Genomic DNA, 15,070 nt, shown 5'->3' on the forward strand with positions numbered 1-15,070 from the left:
AAGTGGACCAGTCTTATGAACCTCAGGATGGAGTTATGGGAACCCTCAATTTGTGGCCAGTTAGTCAGAAGTACAGGAGGCCTGGGTATCTGAAGTGGACCAGTCTTATGGGACTGGTCCCTTAACTCATGGGATCCGATGCTAACTCCAGGTAGATAGTGTCAGAATTGAAATGAAGGGCACCCAGTTGGCATTGGAGAATTGGTTGGTGTAAGGAAAAAAAACACACATTTGGTGTCAGAAGTGTTATGAGCAGAAATAAGTAACCCACCCATCCACAAACTATGAATGTCTTAAAAACCTGAACCAGCATGACTTGTGCCCACATCCTCAGAGCCTGGCACAGGGCCTAGCCGCCATGACAATTTTTATTAAAGGAAAAACGTCCCCAATCCATACTTCCGCGGAGACACATTCAAATGCTCCATGCTACTTTGGGAAATGAACTGTCACTTAGTAGAATAATGGAGTCAGTATTCCAGAAAAGGGCTGGCTCCACCAATCCCTTGCCACACATAGATTCAACACATACACACACACACACCTTTACACAACACACTCCTCTACATACACATACAAATCCTCCATCATACATAAATATGCACGCACTCACACCTTTATAAATACACTCTTAGACACATATACATCCTTCTTTTACATACGCATCCTTACACACTCTCCGTAAGTACATACACACACTCTTACTCACATATATACCCTTCCTTCATTCATTCACACACACACAAACACTATTTTTTTGTTTTTTGTTTGTTTATTTGTTTGGCAGAGATAGCTGAGGTTTTATTTTGGACCAAAAAAAAAAAAAAAAAGAAAAGCTATTGAATTGTTTTGTAGCTGGAGGCATGGGCATGGGCAAGGGGGGTTCCTAGGCAGTAAACTCCCCCACAGGTGGGTTGAGGGCTAGGGCTGAGCCTCAGGTGGGTCTCCCGTTCCCTGTGCTACCCTGCACAGCAGCCTCCCACCATCACACCAGGCTCTGGGGCAGCCACAGGAGGGGCAGGATGAGAGGGGCTGCCGCAGCTGTTCACTTGGGCAGGACGTCAGAGGACTCGGACACCAGCTTCCCATCGCGAGTCTCTATCTTCTTCACAACCACAGTGGCCCCTGGTGGAGCTGGTGCAGTTGAAGGAGCTGGAGGCTGCACCAGAGCCAAAGCTGGAGCCCAGGCCGTAGCTGAGGCCAGGGCTTGTGAGGCCCCTATAGGCTGAGCTCAGACCACCTGCATAGCTGCTGGTGGTCTTTGTATGGATACTTGTGTTCTGCATCCCATTCTCCAGCCGGCTCTCCTCACCCTCCAGCAGCTTCCAGTAGGTGGCAATCTCGATGTCCAGGGCCAGCTTGACATTCATCAGCTCCTGGTACTCATGCAGTTGCCGTGCCATGTCCTGCTTGGCCTGCTGCAGGGCGGCCTCCAGCTCAGACAGCTTGGTGTTGGCATCCTTAATGGCCAGCTCCCCACATTGCTTGGCATCTGAGATGCCCTCTGGCCTTTGAGGCCCTCAGTCTCAGCCTGGAGCTGGCTGATATTCTGGTTCATCTCGGAGATCTCAGTCTTTGTACACTGCAGGTCATCCCTGTGCTTCCCAGCCAGCATTTGCAACTCCTCATACTTGATCTGGTACATGCTCTCAGCCTCAGCCCAGCTGCGGTTGGCGATCTCCTTGTACTGCGCCTTGACCTCAGCGATGATGCTATCCATGTCAGGGAGCGGCTGTTGTCCATGGACAGCACCACAGGCATGTCCAAGATCTGGGACTGCAGCTCCTGGATTTCCTCTTCATACAGCCGCCTGAGGAAGCTGATCTTGTTAGTCAGCCCTTCCAGGCGAGACTCCAGTTCCACCTTGTTCACATAACCTTCATCCACATCCTTTTGATGAGGACAAATTCATTCTCCATCTCTGTACGCTTATTGATCTCATCCTCATACTTGTTCTTGAAGCCCTCCACCAGGCCCTGCATGTTGCCAAGCTCTGCCTCCAGCTTCAGCTTCTCCTGGCCCAGAGTCTCCAGCTGCTGCCTAAGGTTGTTGATATAGCTCTCGAACATGTTGACCGTGTTGACTCTGAGCCGTCTTCTGCTGCTGCAGGAGGCTCCACTTGGTCTCCAGCATCTTGTTCTGCTGCTCCAGGAACCGCACCTTGTCGATGAAGGAGGCAAACTTGTTGCTGAGGGTCTTGATCTGTTCCTTCTCCTGGGTGCGCATGGCCTGGATGTTGGGGTCCACCTCCAGGTTAAGGGGGCTCAGCAGGCTCTGGTTGACCGTGATGGCAGTGATGCCTACCATGCCACTGGCCCCACCACAGCCTCCACCCAGGCCAACCCAGAAGCTGCTGCTGCCCACTCAGGAGAAGCATGAGGAGCCAATGCGGGCACTGGGCCTACTCATGTAGGAGCAGCTGCTGAAGGCCCGGGGGCCAGAGGTGGCATCTTGTAGGACTTCTGATGAACATGGTAGAAGCAGGAGTGGAGGCAGGTGAGCTGAACCAGGCGGAGATTCCAGAAGGAGCAGAGAAGCTGCTTCTTGGTCACAAACACTATTAATACACCTTTTTATACATGCTCCAGAGTTGTATCCTTTATAATATAGTACAAGCATACATTACACATCACACACCCTACATACACACAGAGGTACCCTTCAAGTATTCACACACATACACACACATTAAACACACACACATATTCACATCATTTACAAACACACGCACACTCTCCATACATTCATGTATATACATACACTAGACATGCACCCTCTCCATAAACACACACACCTCCAACACATGTACAGTCTACACACACACACACGCACACACACACTGTAGAACCTAATGAGACATCCCCAGGCTCTCTGGCCATGAGCAGCATCTCTGAAATCTGCTCCTAACCAGTGAGAACAGCCCCCAGCAGCCTTGTGGCCCCAGCAGTGCTGCCCAGTGGCAACAGCTGCCCAGTGGCTGGGGCGCACAGCCCTCCCACTCTGCCTGCCTGGTGGAGATTCCTCACCGTGTGGTAGCTGTGGGCGCCTGTCTGCATTAGCAGCTGCTGCAGGGTGCTGATCATCTTGCGACGCCGGCGGCTCTCCTCCCGCACACCCCTGAGCTCGTCAGCCTGGCGGCCCAGCTCCTGCTGACCACGCTGCTGCTGGCCCAGGCTGGTCTGTAGCCGTGCCTCCAGCTGGGCAATGCTGGCACTCAGGCAATCCTGGCAGTGCAGCAGGTACTCGATGATGAGCTGTGCCAGGCGCAGCACCTTGAGCAGTGCCGGGTCCACAGGCTGCCCACAGCGGTTGCATACCTCCCGGTCCAAGTTGCAGAAGGTGATGCCAGCAATGTTCTCCTGCAGAGTGGCCACATCCAGCTCCCGGGCCACACGGTCTACATCCAGGGTGCTAATGCGCCTCCAGTCCATGCTATCATGGCGAGGCTGAAACTTGAAGGTGGGGAACGTGTAGGCCCCAAAGAGGGGGCCACTGAGGCCCTCAGCAGTGGCAGCTGGGGACTGCATGGGCAGAGGAAGCCCTGAGCTGACCACCAGAGGAGGGTGGCACCAAGACCACGGCAGTAGGCCAAGGAGCTGAGAGAAGGCCTGGAAAATGAGAAGAGAGTCCAAGTTAGGTGAGGTGTGTGTGGCTGCACATACTGTATATCTGGCCAGCAAGGGCCTAAGTGGGGCAAAGTGAGGTGTCATTGCAGCAGCTGTAGCATTCATGGTGTGTGCTGACATGACCAGAGCTGTGGAAAGAAAATGTGGGCTTTGCAATCACACAGATGTGAATTCGAATGTTCTGCCTTGGGCAAGTCCCTGCACATCTTTAAGCCTCCTGGGTCTAAGAAGGAACATGGGGCCCACTGTGTAGGCGTGTGGTGAGGAATGAGGCAAGTGAAGCACCCAGCCTAGTGCCTGGTACATAGCAGGTCCTCAGTGAGCCCCCTCTGCAAAGCCCACCTCCACTGCAGGAGTGCATGGCAAAGGCCTTTGTCAGCAGGTGGCTATCAAATTTAGAAATAGGTCCTTCTGCAACCCTATTTTTATATCAGGATAAAGTCCAACAACTTGCTGTGAGTGACCAAGGTACCTAATATCTACCCTGTCTTCTCTTTCTCCTATAACTACAGGATTCTAGTGGAACATGAGTGAGCTACTTTCCCAGCTTCTCCAGCAATAACGTGTGATCATATGACTAAGTTCTCTCTCCTGGAATGTGAGTGAAATGATGTCCACCCCTGTCAGGAGGGGCTCAAGGGAGTCACGGAGTCTGCCACATGATGCTCAATCCATCATGGGCTTTTTTAACTTAACAGTTAAGTAAAAAGATCTCCAGTTCGTTTGCCAAGACTCAAATTCTACTTTCAAAACTCTTGGTGAGCATATGAACTGTTCTCTCTGAAGAGTATTTGACAATATCAATGGGAATTTTGAACATTCCACTACTAAAAATTATAATTATGCTACAGACAAACTCATATGTACAAAGGTACTTATGAAAAAATTGTCATTGTAGTATCTTTTATACAAGCAAAGTACAAGAAAAAGTAGAAGAAAGCAAAGTACAATGTATCTCTAGGCAATGGAATATTATGCAGCTATTGATTGGTATAAAGCAGACTTATATGTACTGACACGAAACTATAATCTCATATATATATGTAAACACACACAAAATAGGCATATATACCTCTATTTGTGTTTTAATGACATATTAATATAATCATATTTAATAACTTACCAAAGTGAAAGATATATATTATATTAGAATGGTTGTCTATGAGAGGAGGGAGGGAAACGGGAGTGTGGAATGGGGATAAATAAATGAATAGATGGATGGTGCGTGGGTGGTGATGGTCAGATAGACAGGTAAATAGGCCTTCACAGACCAATGATGATCATTATATATATACATACATATTCAGTCGTCTCTCAGTGTCCATGAGGGATTGGTTTCAGGACACTCCTCAGATACCAAAATCTACAGATGCTCAAATTGCTTATATAAAATGGTATAGTATTTGCATATAACCTATGCACATTTTCCCATAAACTTTAAATCATCTCTAGATTATTTATAACACCTGATACAATGTAAATGCTATAAAAATAGCTGTTATACTTAATTATTTAGGAATAATGACAAGAAAAAAAGCCTGTACATGTTCAGTACAGAAGAAACTATCCTTTTTTTTTTCAAATATTTTTGACCCGCAGTTTGTTGTATCTGCAGATGCAGAATCCACAGACATGGAGAGTCTATACACACACACACACACACACACACACACATATATTTGTATACACACACACACATATATATACACACATTATACACACACATATATACACATATATACACACACATATATACACACACATATATACACACATATATATACCCACACACACATACATATGAAAAGACTCATATTTGTTATAATTAGTTTTATAACGAATAAAATATGCTCATTTATAATTCATATATATGATTCATTTATGTACATTATTTCATAAGCATAGACTGTTTCTGGAAAGACTGTACTATTCAAAGTTCTTATCATCTTCTATCACTTTTATTATTTTTAAAAAGAAAACATAGAACTTCAGCTCTTGCATAAGTGAGAATCTGACTAAGGCAACAAGAGGAACATTTTACCCTATTTAATCAAGTCCTTTCAAGATGACATCATTCAGTCTTCTTTCTTTTTTTTTTTTTTTGAGATACTGTTTTGAACTGTCACCCGGGCTGAAATGCAATGGCGCAATCTTGACTCACTGCAACCTCCACCTCCCGGGTTCACGCAATTCTCCTGCCTCAGCCTCCAGAGTAGCTGGGATTACTGGCGCACTCCACCACACCCGGCTAATTTTTTGTATTTTTAGTAGAGACAAGGTTTCACTATGTTGGTCAGGCTGGTCTCAAACTCCTGACCTCATGATCCACCCGCCTCGGCCTCCCAAAGAGTTGGGATTACAGGCATGAGCCACCGCACCTGGTCCATGATTCAGACTTTAAAAAGTGCAATAGAAAGTGCACTTTAAAAAGTGCAACAGAAAGTCAAAGAAGTAATCAGCTTCAGAAGTAAGAAGGCCTTTAAAAAATGGTAGGACTAGGCTGGGGGCCACTGTCTTCTTCTGTCTTCTTCTGTGAAAGGCAGTGACAGGCCAGCCCTGCCTACCTCACAGGGTGCTATGAGACTTGGAGAAGATGCAAGGGGAAGGTGCTCAGTGATAACACTGGCAACTCTGCAGAGAGTGCCACCCTCTGTGCTAGATACAAACTCCTAATACAAACCTACAAACAGGTATTATTATTCTCATTTTACAAATCTGGCATCCCTCAAAGGTCGTATGTTGAAAACTCAATCCCCAATGCACCAGTGTTGAGAGATGATACCTTTAAGAGGTGATTAAGTCACGAAGACTCTGCCCTCATGAATGGATGAATGTCATTATTGTAGGAGTGGGTTAGTCATCACAGAAGTAGGTTCCTGATGAAAGGAGGAATTCAGTCCCCTTCCCTCTTGCTCTTGTGCTTTCTTGGCCTTCCACTCTCCACCAAGAGATGATGCAGCATGAAGGCCCTTGCCCAATATTGGACTTCAAGCTCGATATTGGACTTGATATTGGACTTGACATTGGACTTCAAGCTTCCAGAACTGTGAGAAATTTATTTCTTTTCTTTATAAATTACCCAGTCTGTGTTACTCTGTTGGAGCAGTACAAAACGGATGAAAACAGGAGGCCAGATTTGAAGTGTAATTGTAGGTTCATCTGGCACCAAAGCTTATGCACTTTGAACCACTCAACATTGATTCTTGGGGCTATTCCTCCTAAAATTTTGCTTTTATCAGATTAACATCCTTTATCCCTTAAACCTCCAATTCATCCATTTCCTCACTCCTAATTTATAGTATACCTATGTGGGTCCTGCCCAAGCTCAGGTCCTGGGCTATGGAGCTATACTAACCACGCAGCTGCTCCCCACGCTGGAGCTCAGCACGGCTCCCTATTCCCACTGTACCAAATGCAAACCTCTTAGCCTGGTCTTGAGACTGCCTACAGGATGCCACTGGCCCACCTTTTCAGTTTCAGCTGCATCCTTCCCTTTCTCAGATACTCTTTCCCAACAAGTACTCCAAAAAGAAAACCAGCCAGACATAAGCACTCCCACCATGGCCATGAGAAGACTAGCACGTTTCTGCCATGTTATGAGGGGAAAAAAAAAGGAGTTAGGTGACATGATACTCACCATGCTTAGCTCCAAAGCTGCAATTGTGCCACCAGAGCCTGAGGGATGACTGCTCACAACAAGCTGTGCCTCAGAGCAACAGCAGGTTACCAGGCATGCTGTGGGCAAGGGTAACAAGACACCTGCTTCCTGATGTCCCAGCTTTCAGGTGAGCTCACCTGAGAACTGTACTGTTTAACTATTTAAGCTTTGGCCTCAGATGTTTGCCAACAGTCCTCTAATAATAAAGTCAAGAACTCTCCATCAGCCACTCTCTCTTTCTCATCTCTCCTCCTACCTGTTTGAATGCTGTTCCTTAAACAGTAACTATTCTTTCCCCTTTCTTTTATGACAGGGTGTGCCAGTGCCCCCTTGATATTCTGCTATCCACCTGCAAGCCATGTCTCCCTGCACGCTATCCCGAGGAATGAGCTCACAACTTCGGCTACTATAGGGTTGCTCTAGGCTGAGCCTCAGTCACCCCCAAATCTCTTTCTCTGTAGCCCCTCGGTCTCTTGTGATCTTATACCCAACCATTCCATACTGACTATGCCAGGAATTGCAAACCCAAGTTCCACCAGGGCCAGAAAAGTAACATTAAATGCACAAAATGTAGCAGATGTGAAAGAAACCACAGTACATGCATGCTGATAAATGGCAACTCATTCGCCATCTTAGTGTCCAAGCTACAATAAGGCAGTGGTTCTCAAAGTGTGGTCTCTGGACCAGCAGCATCAGCATCACCTGGGAATTTGCCAGTAATGCAGATCCCCTGACTTACTGATTTAGAATCACTAAATCTGTGGAGTGCTGGATTAGGAAACATTAGGGATTGTGGCAAACCTGAGAGTGCAGGCCCTGCTTAAAGTGGGAAACCACTATTGAGCTCCAGCCACAGAGGAATGGATTTTGTGTTCCTTGTTGGCTAATTCTAAATACACTGAGTGATATTCAAAGACTTTGATGAACTGTTTCCAAACCTACCTTTCTAGCTGCATCTCCCATTTAACCATATTACTTGCCTTCCACCCTTTCATACCTCTGGGCTGTTTATTTTATGTATAGGCACTGTTTTTAAAAGCTTTACAAAGAAGCACTCATATATTTCTCAGGACCAGCCCTTGAGGAGGTACTATTATCATCTAAGCCACAGAGAAATAAAGAAGCTTGCCCAAGATCCAGAGGTAAGATTCACACCCAGGCAGCTTGACTCCAGTCTGGGCTCCTAACCCCTATTCTATGCTGCCTCTTGGTATAGATGGTCCTTCGCCACCTCCTTCTGTTCCAACTAAAGGTCGATGCATGTTTCAAGGCCCTGCTTACAAATTATTACCTCCAAATGGGAGTGTAAATTAGTTCAGCCATTATGGAAGACAGTGTGGCGATTCCTCAAGGACCTAGAACCAGAAACACAAATTGACCCAGCAATACCATTACTGGATATAAACCCAAAGGATTATAAATCATTCTACTATAAAGACACATGCACACACATATTTATTGCAGCACTATTCACAATAGCCAAGACTCGGAACCAACCCAAATGCCCATTAATGGCAGATTGGATAAAGAAAATGTGGCACATATACACCATGGAATACTACACAGCCACGAAAAAGAATGAGTTCAGGTACTTTGCAGAGACATGGATGCAGCTAGAAACCATCATTCTCAGCAAATTAACACAGGAACAGAAAACCAAATACCACATGTTCTCAATCATAAGTAGGAGTTGAACAATGAGAACACACAGACACAAGGAGGAAACATCACACACCTGGGCCTTTTGCGGGGTGGAAGACAAGGAGAGGGAGAGCTTTAGGACAAATACCTAACTCATGTGGGGCTTAAAACCTAGATGACGGGTTGATAGGTGCAGCAAAACACCATGGTACATATATACCTATGTAACAAACCTGCACATTCTGCACATGTATCCCAGAACTTAAAGTAAAATTAAAACTAAAATAAACAGATCCCATTTGTCTATTTTGGCTTTTGTTGCCATTGCTTTTGGTGTTTTAGTCACGAAGTCCTTGCTGGAAACCATCATTCTGAGCAAACTATCGCAAGGACAGAAAACCAAACACCGCCTGTTCTCATTCATAGGTGGGAATAGAACAATGAGAACATTTGGACACAGGGTGGGGAACATCACACAACGGGACCTATTGTAGGGTTGAGGGAGAAGGGAGGGATAGCATTAGGAGAAACACCTAATGTAAATGATGAGTTAATGGGTGCAGCAAACCAACATGGCACATGTATACATATGTAACAAACCTGCATGTTGTGCACATGTACCCTAGAACTTAAAGTATAATAATAAAAAAAAACTTCCCACAATATAAAAATAAATAAATAAATAAATGATTACCACCATAAATCCCTGCTAGGCTCACAGTCAAAGTTCCCTGCCCCTCCCCTGGGCTTCCAGAGTACAGAGCATACACTTTGGTCTGTTAGGGTGTCTCTGCAACATTCATATCTCCATCCCGTCAACAAATGATTCCTGAGGCCCTACTAAGTGCCAGGCATCATGACTGGCACTCGGGATCAATGATGACCTGGGCAACCATCCCTACTGTTGTTAATAAAAATAGTTCACATTTCTGGAATTCTATTATTTTCCATACTCAGTGCTAAGGCTTTACATGCATTATCCCACTTAATTCTCACAACAACCTATTATGCAGATGAAGAAACAGAGAGTGAACAAAGAGAGGAAACAGAGAGAGGAAACAAACAGGGGAAATGACTTTCCCACAATCACACAACTAGTAAGTGATAGTGTCTGGCTCCAAAGTTTTTTTCTCCAGAGAGACAGAAAAATACACAGAAATGAACCCACAGAGTGGCAAGTGCCAAGACAGGAGCTGGGAAAGAGTTCTCCGGGAACACCCAGGAGGGGCCCATACCAGGACACTTCTGTCTCCTTCCTCCCCGACTCCCCTGGCTATGAACTTTACAGGGGCTGAGACCATGGCTTATTCATATCTGCTGTATCCCCGTCCCCAGCCTGGCACCCAGATTGCTACTGAACTGAGCAAAATTGTTGAAATCTCAGAATATCTGACTTAAAATTCTATATTCTTTGGGTCTTGAATAAATGGGGCTATGGACTGCCAAGAGTTAGGATAAAGAGTAAAAGCTGAGTTAGGAATCCCTCATTCAGACTCATTGGAGGGAAATGCCATTCAGACTTAGTAAATGCTGATTTGTTGACCATCTGCATCCATAGTTTAATCCCATGGGCTACTAATAAGAGCTGAGAGTGCAGGAGCCCTGGCAGGTGGAATCAGGCATATCAGTGAGAAGTCGCAGTGCCCACGCTGACTGTCAAGATATGGCCTCAGTGTTGGAGCTTGCTTCCTGAGCAGCCCTGAAACCTTCATACTTACACTCTGAGCATACTCCATAAACACAGAAGGTGGCAGCCCCACTCCCAGCTACACAGAATTAGGGGTCTGAGTTCATGAGGTTTTAATGCACCTCAAAAGTATTACTCATGTCTTTTTCTAGAACCCTAAGGGTCCAATTCTTAGATGTCCTAGAGCTCTGGCATTGTAAGACAGAGCAGGGCCAGGTGCGGTGGCTCACACCTGTAATCCCAGCACTTTGGGAGGCTGAGGCAGATGAATCACCGGAGGTCAGGAGTTCAAGACCAGCCTGGCCAACATGGTGAAACCCCCGTCTCTACTAAAAATACAAAAATTTTCTGGGAGTGGTAGTGGGCGCCTGTAATCCCAGTTACTTGGAAAGCTGAGGCAGGAGAATTTCTCGAACCCGGGAGGTGGAGGTTGCAGTCAGCTGTGAGCCAAGACTGTGTCATTGCACTCCAGCCTGGGCAACAAGAGTGAAACACTGTCACAAAAAAAATAAATAAATAAATAAATAAATAAATATGGAGCAGAACTGTGGAATCTGAAGATGATTATGATATGATGATAGTATAACAGTTAACATTTATCAAACATCTATATGCCAGGCACTGTGCCAGCCTTTAAAAGTACTAATTCTAAACTCATATAGCCTTGTAGATGGCTATGGTTTGTCCCATCTCACAGATGTAGAAACTGAGGCTCAGAGAAGCTAAGGGCCCTGCTCACTCAGCTACTAATAATGAAGCCAAGATTCAAGCCAAGTTCTATCTGACTCCAGAGCTTTTCAATTATGCCAAACTCTTAATAATGATAATAATGATGATGATGACATACAAATTATTTCTCATTATGGAAATTACAATACCTGAGTTTTCTTGACCAAAGTACAAGCGCTGACAGAGTTCACAGCAAATCACAGCAGGGTTAGTGCTGGAGATTCTAAATTCTCCCTGTATTTCAGCAGGGCCTGTCTGAACCCGACTCAGCTCCACAGCTTGCGTCCTGACTAGGATAGGCAGACAAAAAGCCGAATGAGAGTGTTGCATGTTACCTGGAAACCATACACCCTAGGGGCAAGGACATCGTGCTTTATCCAGACTGAATTTTGAGCAGACTGCTTTTCCCACATCTGGGAATAGAAATACAAGGTAGAAATGACACACTGTCAACTGGGAGCAGTGGCTCATGCCTGTAATCCCAGCACTTCGGGAGGCCAAGGTGGACAGATTGCCTGAGGTTAGGAGTTCAAAATCAGCCTGGCCAATATGGTGAAACTCTGTCTCTACTAAAAATACAAAAATTAGCTAGGTGTCGTGGTGCACACCTGTAGTCCCAGGTACTCGGGAGGCTGAGGCAGGAGAATCACTTCAACCTGGGAGGCAGAGGTTGCAGTGAGCCGAGATTGCGCCATTGCACTCCAGCCTGGGCAACACAGTGAGACTCTGTCTCAAAAAAAAAAAAAAAAAGAGAGAGAGAGGAAACGACTCACTGTCATTAGGAAAACTGAAGCTGTTTAATCACCTTTAGATATATGACAGGGTTTTGGGAAACTTCCCAGTCCTAGATCAATATTATGAATAAAGAACCCAAAAGAATATTTGTGCTACATTCAAACTTGTTTCATTGTTAAGAGTTGGTTTCTGCCTGGGACAATTCCACACCCATCTAAAACATAGAAAACCCATCTACTACCCTTGCTGTGCACACTCCCAGTGACAGGTTGTTCACCGCCTCACAAGGCAGCTATCCCACTGTGAAACAATCCCTGGAGACTTTATGGTTCTTCTAAAACCGGTCCACCGATAATCTGTCAAAAATGACTTCCTCAAAATTGGCCAAACACCTTTTTTTTTTAAACATAAACTGACAGCTAGACAACAACATCGCCATCTTATTGTCTCTTCTGCTTCCTCAAGAATGCAGTCAAGAGGAGAATTTGAGGGAGCCAAGTTTCCAAGGTGGCTGCCAGGCAATCATTTACAAACCTGCCCTGGCTCCCAAGCTAACTTCAGCGGTGCCCACTGGGGGAGCTCAGGCGTGTCATTAATGCTAATTGTTGTGGCTGCCAAGGAAACCTTCACATGGTTTGCAAACAGGCTATGCACACACAGTATGCAAGGGAGCTTCAGAGACCTCAACAGAGATAACAGGGACCTGGGAGCTCTCCTGAAGTACTACCACTGCAGAGCTTAGACTTATTCTCAGATTCTGTTGTGTTCTCCTTTTCCACTCTTCCCTGATCCTCATGGGGGCTGCACAGACTCCTAGAACCTTCAAGCAGCAAGACAGAGGTCTCCTCCACCGGGTACAGAGCTCTCCTTACACCTGGCCTCCTATTCCCAGCAACTTTAAGGAGATATTTTTAAGTGGCCATAGTTTTATCAAAACCCCATTAAGTTTTTGCCACAAAAAGATTTTCTTTAAAATAAAAATAGGGGGGCCGGGCGCGGTGGCTCAAGCCTGTAATCCCAGCACTTTGGGAGGCCGAGACAGGCGGATCACAAGGTCAGGAGATCGAGACCATCCTGGCTAACACGGTGAAACCCCGTTTCTACTAAAAACTACAAAAAACTAGCCGGGCGAGGTGGCAGCACCTGTAGTCCCAGCTACCCGGGAGGCTGAGGCAGGAGAATGGCGTGAACCCGGGAGGTGGAGCTTGCAGTGAGCTGAGATCCGGCCACAGCACTCCAGCCTGGGTGACAGAGCGAGACTCCGTCTCAAAAATAAATAAATAAATAAAAATAAAAATAAAAATAAAAATAGGGGTAGGTATTTGACTGATGTCTCTTGGGAGTGCTTTAGAGAAGAGGAATGAATACTGACATGTCCTATCTTCCCAGATGCAGAATTGTAAAACAAACAAACATAATTGCTTTTCACATGTAAAAGAAAACTAGCTTAGAACATACTAGCGTTTTCTTTGCCACTGAGTTCACTTTCAGTGACTAAGCCAGAACTACTAGAGTTGTCACGCCTAGGGACAGGAGACATTGTGAGTGCTTAGCCAGGCTGGCCAGGACTGACCATCTCTGCAAGGAGTCCATAAGAAGGCTCAGGGCAGTCAATTTGAGTTGAGCAACAAACCTTTTAACCAAATATCAGCTCCATGGCACAACCCACAGTTACGGTGCCCACATGAATTCAGGTTTCTGTTTCCAACCTGAAGCATACAACTTCATGAGGTATTTAGATAGTATCAAAAAATATTTCCAGATGAGGTAGGTGTCTCCAGACCCTTGGTGCTGACCTAGACAGACAAAAGGCCCCTTATCAGCCACTTGACTGGAGGATCAGCTTTCCCTTAGCGGGGTTGTTCTCAGTGGCCAGTCCTCACATCCGGGAGGGGTGTGGAGAGGTGTTAGGGGCTGCAACTGAGGAGAGGTCACACACCCTATCTGCGGATGAGGGTGTGAGAAGCCAAGTCAGAACACCCCATACTTCCCAGGACTCTCTCCAAAGTCCTGTTAGAAATCGAATTCCAGGAGGCCAGGCAGGGGCAGCCTAGGCCCTGGGCCCCTAGGAAGGGCTCCGTGAACTAGGCCCTGCCCAGGCCCCCTCGGACCTCCTCCTCTGCCGTCTCCTGGACCCCTGTCCTGCACTGAACAGGTCTTCGGTGGACTTTATTCGCAGCCACCCTCAAGATGAAAATACCACGTCTGCCTCCTGCTGAGGTCCAGCCCAGGAGAGGAAGAAGGGGAAGGAAAGATGCCAATGCTATTGTTTTTAAATCACCTAATTACTAAAAGATCCTCCTTTACCTAAGGCACTCAGATCACCAAGCCCTCCCAAATCACGTTTCTTTTTACAAAAAGTAAAAACCCAAGGCCGTCTTCCCAGTGTAGCCGAGTCCTGGGGCATCCCGTCATTCCCGCTAACGCCTTCACTGCCCCAGCGCGCGGGTCCTTCCCTCCCGGGGCGCCGCGGTTCGGCGCGGGCGGAGGGGGCCGGCGTGCAGGGCGGCGCCGGGCCGGAAGGGCGCGCCCTGGGCAGTGGGGACGCACGCAGCCGGCTACTCCCGCGCCCAGCTACACCCCGGCAGGGAGTTCGCCCCAGGTAATGTTTAACCTCCCGAATCCCTGATCCTTCGGAGTGCAGCCAAGCTACCCACCCGCCCCGCTCCCGGGACTAATTCCTGGCATAGTTTTCCCGCGCGGCCCGCTCACCGTGGGGTCGCCCAGAACCGGGGGCGGCGGGAAGACGTCTCGAGGTGGCGGCTCCCCTACTCGCCCCACGTCCTGCCTCCAGACTTGCTCCACCGCCCCAGACAGCCCAGAGACGGTTCCCGGAATGCTCACCGCCCGCCGTTCCCGGGATGCTTCCCCACCTCCCAGCAGCCGGGGCGCTCTCTGTGGCGGAGGCAGAGCCTGCCCGGCCCACTCCGGTGCCGCCAACCTGCGGGGCCGCGGGCAGAGAGCTCCTCGGTGCGCCCGTCAGCTCGTGACTTG

At 47.1% G+C, this 15,070-nt stretch overlaps 1 protein-coding gene across 1 annotated transcript in view; it reads right to left on the reverse strand.

Moving 5' to 3' along the window:
• The window catches only part of DZIP1L (DAZ interacting zinc finger protein 1 like), a 55,531-nt gene extending 40,461 nt beyond the window's left edge, over positions 1–15,070 (reverse strand). Inside the window, exons 1-2 of the mRNA XM_023187901.1 lie at positions 14,789–15,070; positions 3,027–3,608 (exon numbers count right to left, since the gene is read on the reverse strand). Of these exons, the coding sequence (XP_023043669.1) occupies positions 3,027–3,527 (501 nt within the window). The 5' untranslated portion in view covers positions 3,528–3,608; positions 14,789–15,070. The remainder of the gene's footprint in view (positions 1–3,026; positions 3,609–14,788) is intronic.

Source organism: Piliocolobus tephrosceles, chromosome 2 (genome assembly GCF_002776525.5).
Source record: "Piliocolobus tephrosceles isolate RC106 chromosome 2, ASM277652v3, whole genome shotgun sequence".
NCBI lineage: Eukaryota > Metazoa > Chordata > Mammalia > Primates > Cercopithecidae > Piliocolobus > Piliocolobus tephrosceles.